Source organism: Nanorana parkeri, unplaced genomic scaffold (assembly GCF_000935625.1).
Source record: "Nanorana parkeri isolate BGI_ZX_2015 unplaced genomic scaffold, ASM93562v1 scaffold307, whole genome shotgun sequence".
Classification (NCBI taxonomy): domain Eukaryota; kingdom Metazoa; phylum Chordata; class Amphibia; order Anura; family Dicroglossidae; genus Nanorana; species Nanorana parkeri.
Window position 1 is genome coordinate 1137209 of NW_017306575.1, and position 8170 is coordinate 1145378.

The 8170-nt window shown below is 42.5% G+C and overlaps 1 protein-coding gene across 1 annotated transcript in view; it reads left to right on the forward strand.

Annotated features, from left to right (window-relative positions):
• Window positions 1-4311: 4311 nt before the first annotated feature.
• The window catches only part of LOC108788143 (fructose-1,6-bisphosphatase isozyme 2), a 35834-nt gene continuing 31975 nt past the window's right edge, over window positions 4312-8170 (forward strand). The window contains exon 1 of the mRNA XM_018557871.1: window positions 4312-4556. Coding sequence (XP_018413373.1) covers window positions 4387-4556 — 170 coding nt within the window. The 5' untranslated portion in view covers window positions 4312-4386. The remainder of the gene's footprint in view (window positions 4557-8170) is intronic.

Genomic DNA, 8170 nt, shown 5'->3' on the forward strand with positions numbered 1-8170 from the left:
TATATATACATACATACTGTACAGTATATATGCTGCAATACACCTTGCCTTTTTATTTGGACATATTAAAGCTGGACAGTCTGCAGGGATAAATTTGTAATACTCGAGTACGTCTCCAATGGCAATTGCCTATCTAGGTATGCTGCCTTTCATAACATTTTAAGTAGGGTTGCACAGATACTTTTCGAGTACCAGTGCAGATACTTGGCATTTTCATGAGCACTACCCGGGTTGCAGAGGTTGCAGCTGGGACCTGGCTCTGGCACTCCACCACTGTCCTGAAATCATTAGTCTGTATTGTTTTAGAAAAACTGTCACATGACAATAAACAAAAATGTATCAGTACTGGTACTTGTAAGTACTCGGCAAGTACCAGTACTCGTACTCGCAAAACTGGTATCTGTGCATCCCTTTATTTATATTTATAAAAACAAAATCGTACATTAAAACAGAGATGTACAAATCCCAGGAGCTCCGTGTGCTCCTTACAAATGACAGCTGCCTCCTAATTTTAGAATTTTTCTCTAGTCTAGTCTTGGAGCTCAAAAGTATCGGAACATGTACTCGTACTTGTACCGAGTACTGTACTTGGTATCTGTGCAACCCTAGTTTTAAGTGTATTTCCACTTTTGCAATCAAATTTGAGAAAACTCCTCTATCTGTTTGTTATGTGTTTCCATTCACACAGCGTACCGAAAAATAATTTTAAAAAAATATTTCTTCGTTTTTGTTGCAGCAGGTAACATGACTGATTCCAGGACTTATTCCTTCACAGTGATTGGTCCTTAGAAAAAGCCTTACGACTGAAATATGAGGATTGTGTTTCCCTCATTAACATCATTAACACACAATGAAAAAGCCAGGTTTGTAATCCTTTAACGCCCTCACCTCTTGCAGCCCTCCTAACATGACAAAAGAAGGAGAAGCAAGTGGAAATGTTAACACTTAAGAAGCCAAGAAACCCTAACCCAAGTAAAAGCAATTTAAACTGCAAGAAGAATTTTTTTTTTTTTTATAGCTAATGCAATGTGAATGGGAACATGTAACCAATATAAAACAGGTGTTATCACAATTTGACTGCAAAAGTGGAAATACACTTTAAACCTCCTGTAGCTGGGAATTGAAACCAATACCATTATGCACAAAAAACTGGAATATCTTTACTAGAGCAGAATTGAATATGTTAACCAAGGTCTGCTTTTATACTGCCTGATCTTACATATTTTGCTGCTGCATTGTCCCCAACACCTAGCATACAATAAATGGGCTTACAGTGTAAACATTGGAAATGTGTTTCATGTTTTGCATGCTGTAGAGTGAGCCATGCCTGCTTAATGTAACAAGCGGTTACTGGCTGTGTCCTTGAAACTTTGCCCCCTACAATCCATGTGGCCTTTTAGAAGGTCTTCAGACAGCTGTCAAAGTCATAGAAGGAGAGGGGGGGTGAATATCTGAGTTTGTAAAAGCACCCTTTCAATTCCAAGTTTGCCTTTCAATTGGAAGTAGTAAATGAACCATCCCTTGTGTTGTGGTGATGACATATTAATTTGCTGTACTGACAACAGCAGGTACATATCTAATAAATGTACCTATGCTTTACATAAATCGTATGAAAAATGGTAGATTTTAAGATATTATTGCAGTTGTTTTTGATGGGACTTTCACATTTTTACATGCTGGTTGCCACATCATTACAATTATATTAAAAGTAATATATTGCAGCTTACTAGACCTTAAATGTGATGGCTGAATTAGATCTCTTTTTCCAGTCTTTTTTTTCCCCCACTTTATTTTAACTTGGTAATCCTATGCATAACACACTTCCTGTCCTTGGGTGGCTACACTTTCACTGTATCTGTGGAGGGATGCATAGATGTCACCAGTGGCGTATCTATGTTTTTGGCTGCCCTAGGCAAGCCAAGCTTCGGCCGCCCCCGGCACTTTACTATCACCCCCCCCCCCAGGGGGGCCTTTCACACGAGCCATACTCATCACCAGTCCAATATAACATTAACACTGTCCACCCACATATGTGGGCGACAATACCCCCAAAAAAGGATAGCCGCGACAAGGGAGGGAGGGTGGGGCAAGTTGTGTTGAAGACGATCACTGCTGAAGAGAGCTTCTGACCGTAAACATTTAAAGGTGAGTCCCGCAACTGATTGGTTGTTTACTTTTCCCTCCAAAACTTAGGTAACTAATCATGACCACCTTATTTCCAAAGATCTTCCTAGCGACAGCCATCTCCAGGCAGAATTGACATGACACTATTAAGGGTACCTGAAAACAGACAAAATGGGAAACCAGAAACAGCCCGACGGAAAATTCCAGAAGACTGTACCTTATCGTGACTAAAACTATTGTTGGATTAAAATAATAATTTAATTGAATTAAGTGGGTGCAGGGGATGACACAATCCCATGGGGCCACTTCATTATATTTGTGGCCCTGACATTCCCGGCTTAAAGCAGAACTTTACTCCCTGGTGGGTGTAGAAGCAAATATGCAGCATATTTTCACATTATGGCAGACTTACCTTCTAGTCCAGGCTTTCTCACCCGGCGTTGCCACTGGGGTGTTACCTAGCTTCCTCAGGGGTGCTGTGCACAGCTTCATGTGTTTCTATGATTCAGACAGGCCGCCAGTATCATGGAAGCGTGTGGCACTAATGCAGGGTGGGCTGGATCCATTGGGAAGATGGGAGTCTGCTTCATCCACACCTGCTCTGCCTCCTGCCCTCATGCTGCTGTGTTCTGATGTCAAGAGGCGGACTGAAGGCTTGTTCACACTAAAACCGTCCGCTAAAACAGAGCACTTTAACGGATGGGATAGTGTGTTGTGACAGTTGTGGCAGTGTGTGCTGTATTGCACACTGCCAGAGCTGTATTTGTTTACATTTTAAATATTTATTTATTTATTTATTTATTTGGAGTGTACAAACTGTACACTTTATTCAGGGACTCTGTTATCAAGGGGGATAATTGAGGGGGACTCTGCTGTCAAGGTAGGGAGTGAGGGAGGGGGAGCTGGGGGAGACTCTACTATTTAGGGGAGGCTGAAGGGGACTCTGCTATGTACGGGAGGCTGAGGGGTTCTCCACTATTAAGGGGGCGAATGAGAGGCACACTGCTATCAAGGGGAAGAACTGAGGGAGACTCTGCTGCCAAGGTGGGGAATGGGGGCTGAGGGGAAACTACTATTTAGGGGAGGTTGAAGGGGACTCTACTATTTAGGGGTGGCTGAGGGGTTCTTCGCTATTAAGGGGGGACTCAGAGGCACACTGCTATCAAGGGGGAGAACTGAGGGGGACTCTCCTATCATGTGGGGGACTGAGGGGGCCTCTGCTGTCAAAGGTGGGGTTAGCTGAGGGGGACTTGTGCAGGGTGACTGGTCTTTTCTCCACCCTCCTATAGTTTTCTTCAGGCAGGTTTTAGAGCCAATTCACACCAGACATTGCGCTAATCACACAGCATCTGGTGTGTGGTGCCCATCACAGTGCCAAAACTCTGATCCCAGCACATCGCACTGTGTACTATTGAAATGTCACAGGTCTATGGGCACAGCGGGGAGTGAGGGGGTTGTACCATGTCTTATCCTTACATGCCTTACTTCCACACACACCACCACGTTCCTTCTGCAATGTGGTGGTGTGAATGGGCACCATCCATGACAAGGCTAATTGCCTTTTCTTGCATTGGGGCTGCGCTGGAAACTGTCAGCGCAGCACCAACGCAGATGGTGTGAATGGACCCTTAGACCAGGTGTTGGCAACTCCGGCTCTCCAGCTGTAGAACTGCAAGTCCCATAACACATTGCAAGGCTTTGACAGCCACAGACATGACTCCCAGAGGTAGAGGGATTATACGATTTTTAGTTAAAGTACAGCTGGAGGGCCGGAGTTGCCCACTCCTGTTTTAGACAGGCTTTGTGCAGCACAGAGATAATGTCACTGCTGTCTGGGTTTGCAAAAGAATTTGATGCATGCAAAGTGGATTTATAACCTTTGTGGCTATTGAGGACTGTATGTAAGTGTCAGGAGTGACAGGAGTTCAGCTTTAACAAACATAGATAATCATTTTTTTTTAACATGCTGATCTTTTTACTTGTCTATCTATATAACTGTATAAAAGACTGTACATTCCCTTTAAGAAATGTGTATGGGAGTAGTGCCACTTTCCATGTGTGCTGTTTCCGCCAGTGGCCAGGCTGTGGATTCCTCTTTTGATATTTAAAACCCCAGGGTCATATGTCCTCTGCAGCATTTTATTAGATGCACACAGACAAGCACTCACAGGGCTATGGGCTGCTGAAACTGCTGCTCCAAGGAACCAGCATTTTGGTTTATATTAGTTTTTGGGTAGTACAAGGAACTTGTATTCAAGCAAAATGTCTGACAGAAGTCCCTTTGAGACAGACATGTTTACCCTTACCCGGTATGTCATGGAAAAGGGACGACAAGCCAAGGGTACAGGGGAGCTGACACAACTGCTAAACTCCATGCTGACCGCGATAAAGGCCATTTCATCTGCTGTGAGGAAGGGTGGAATTGCTCACATGTAAGTCATTTATAGCTCGTTTAATACAGGAAAGATCAACATGCAATGTGTACCAGATAATCTGAATATTGTTAACTTGTGTCCATAGGAGATTGGTTTCATGAAAGTGTTGCACTTTATTTTTAATCAAATGTTTGTGTATTTGCTGAACAGAATCCTATAAACTGTGGGTCGTAACTGGTCACAATCTGTTTAATCTCTGTTACCAAAGCTAGTATGTAATATGAGGACAAACCTTAACAACCTATTCAGATAGTATCAAATCAAGCTGGCCCTTGGATTACATAGTTGATGGTGGATCCATTTTTGCACACATGTTAAAATGCATAATAATCAAACATTATATATTTTCTCAAAGCATAGGCTCTAGAAGCTAAAATGGCGGTAGTTGTGTTTATTATGCCAAACAAAATTAGTGCAGCAGTATATCAAAATCACATTTTCATTAAATATTTACATTGATTTTAGTGCAGCCAAACAATACAATACCCAATATTTTGGGTAAAATATTAAAGATGAGTCCAGTAAATACCAAATATGTCGCCCATGAAAAGACGAAAAACTTTTATACCCAAAAAACTTTTATACCCTTTAAAAGCCTCTACAGGTAGTCCATTTAGAGTTAACCATAAATAATGAGCCTAGAATTACTGCTTTCTCTCTGGCATGTGCAACGATACCTAACGTGTGGTGCAATCATTCGTTTTTACATGTAGGCACGTCTGACACATGCATTTACATTTGTATGTGTGTATATGTGGGATTAGGGGCTTTAAAAAAAAATGTGGGTGTTTTTTAAAGAATTTCATTTAACTTTAATTTTGTATTAATTTTTTAACTTAACTTTATTGCTAACAAGCCCCCTATTTGATAGCTTATTAGTAGTGACATGTTCTCTTTATCTATTAGACGCCTAATGTCACCTGTGCAGCCCACAATTTAGCTTCATCACTGGCCATAGCGGCCATGAAATAACAGCACAAAGTGATAAAATCCTTGTTTTTACCAGATTCATTGAATGGAGAGGAGCTTATCATTATGCTGCAGCTGCAGACACCCACTATGGCTGTCCTGGGCCCACAAAAGGGCCATGATATAGGGGAGGCATGCTGCTGGAAGTGATCAGGTGACTGTAAAGCTGAATCACTTCCAGCACGTAGCCGGGAGTTGATTGAATGAGAGTTAACTGACTACAGGGGTGCGCTGCCACGGATGTAGTACTTACATCCGTGGCAGCGAAAGGGTTAATGACCAAAAAGGATATACATTCACTTGTGTGCACAAAATGCCTTTGCAAACTCCAATTATTACCTTGTATGAGTAGCAGAGGCATCATCACTGGGCTGCATATAGCTTAAGCAGATCTGTGGGAGGGCCCAAACAGGCTCCACCTACTACAGGGTGCAAAAGGAAAACATAAATGGGCGGATACAAGACCAGTCACCCTACACGAGGAGGGAGAGCAACAGTGGCTGGTCTTTATTACAGAAAGGTCCTGCACAAAGGGAAAGTTTCACACTGGATTACTGCACAGAAGAAATACACAAAGCATACCAAGATTTAAGTAATAATACACATGGCTCTTGTATTTACATAGTATTTGCTAATCCTGGAGTTCAGCTTTAATACTATAAAATGAAATTTGCAAACAGAAAAGGACACAAAAAACAAACAAATCTGATTTACTAAAAACTGTTGCCATTTTGTATTGAATTCCTCTTTAGGGAGTCTCCTATTTTATTCATTGGCAGCCAGACGCCAGAGCTGGAATTCCTGTACATGTGGTATAAGAAAGCTGATAGTAATCTAGGGGAAAGGTCATAATTTTAAGAGGTAGTATAGAGACAAACAAATGCCATGTACAGTACGCTCGGTGGAAAAACAAAGGAATCAAGATGTAAACATCTTAGAGCAGTGATTCTCAACCTGCATAACTTCAGGACCCACATTTGTCCTTGGTCATTAGGTCACACTGCAATGGAACACACAGCATTGTGGTACCACTCGTTCCAGTTCAGTCGATCAAACTGTGGGTGGGAGGTGCGCTTAGGGTGCCATTCAAATGAATGACAATGCAACGTACCTGCCACAACAGAACGCACGGTAGGTGGATTGCGAGGTACAGTGTGTAATTTGCATGGGACTGTGCGATTAATGCATTGTACTAGCGTGAACGGGCCCTCAAAACCACTGACAGACACACACAAGCACAGACACAATCTCACACACTCACAGACATTCTCACAAACATTTACACTCCCAAAATGTTTATTTTTTTAGGATCCACCCAGTCTCCCTATCTTATGAGAACTGTAGTGGATCCTTCATCTTGGGGTCCAGTGTGGGCTGCTGTACTGTGATGGAGCTCCATCCATATGTGCATTGGTTGTACAGCTCCCTGCATGTCCTGTAGAGGTGCGGGGAGCCAGAATGTGACATTACTGTGGTCCAGGCAGCTCTACAGGACATGCGAGGGAGCTGTAAGCAATGCATGTATGGATGGAGCTCCCTCGCAGCCATACTCCCAGCCCAGCCACCTCAAGCCCTCACTCAGCACCAAGCAGCATATTTTGAATGGCTTCCCGGCGCGAGTACTGCGATTGTGCTTCATCAGCTTCTTCTCCGGCTACAGCAGCCAGAGAAATTACACACTGAAACCAGAAGTGATGTAATTCACATCACTTCCACTTTCAGTGAGCGGAGGGGAGTCCCTGGAAGTGTGTTTATCTCCCTCTAATCATTGTACACAGACCTGGTCCCAGGCCCAGACAGGGGACAGCAGAGCCTGGGATAGCCGGCAGTAGCAGGGAGAGGGGGTGCACACTTCACTAGCACCATACAAGCAATCAGACAGCTCTGTAGCCGCCCAAACGCTTGTATTGAACAGCCATCACTGGCTGTAAAAAATGTTCAAAGTTTAGAAATGTCCACCCACCCCCAACTGTGAGTTGTTCGACCCTTTAATTACAATAGCCGGATGGCAAGCAGTTAAATCAATGTGATTTTTTAGTGCAAGCAGTGGCCCGTGGCCAGTGCTGCCTATTTCCTTATCATAGTCAAAGAGTGCCCCTGGGTATAATGGGTAAAGCACATTTTTGGCTGATAGCCCCTACACAATTATACTATCACTGAAAACAAACAAAATGGATACCAGACAAATTCAACCAAAACAACCTCAAGCATTGGGGATAGAAATGTTAAAGGGAAAGTATAAGGTATTCTCATTACAAACATGTTTTTAAGATATTATTGCAGTGTTTACCTTAAATAATTTCTTATTGTGAATTTTTACATGCTTTTTTCTAATATATTGTTGTTTTCGTATTAAATATTAATATTTGTAGATTAACCACTAGAGGAAACCACTGTTGAGATTCTTATGAGACATAGGGAGTGCATTCATTTTAGTGTGTCAGCATTGAAAGTCATAGAATTGAAACCAACAAATGTAAGGCTTAGCCTTTATGCTGCAAACAATGACATTGAGCTTTAATATATAATGATTAAGTATGGCTGCTTCCCTTGCACATACTGTACAACATTACAAACAGTGGCGGACCTAAGAAACAAAGGGCCCTGGTGCAAAATTTTATTTTTTCCTGCACCCAAGGGGG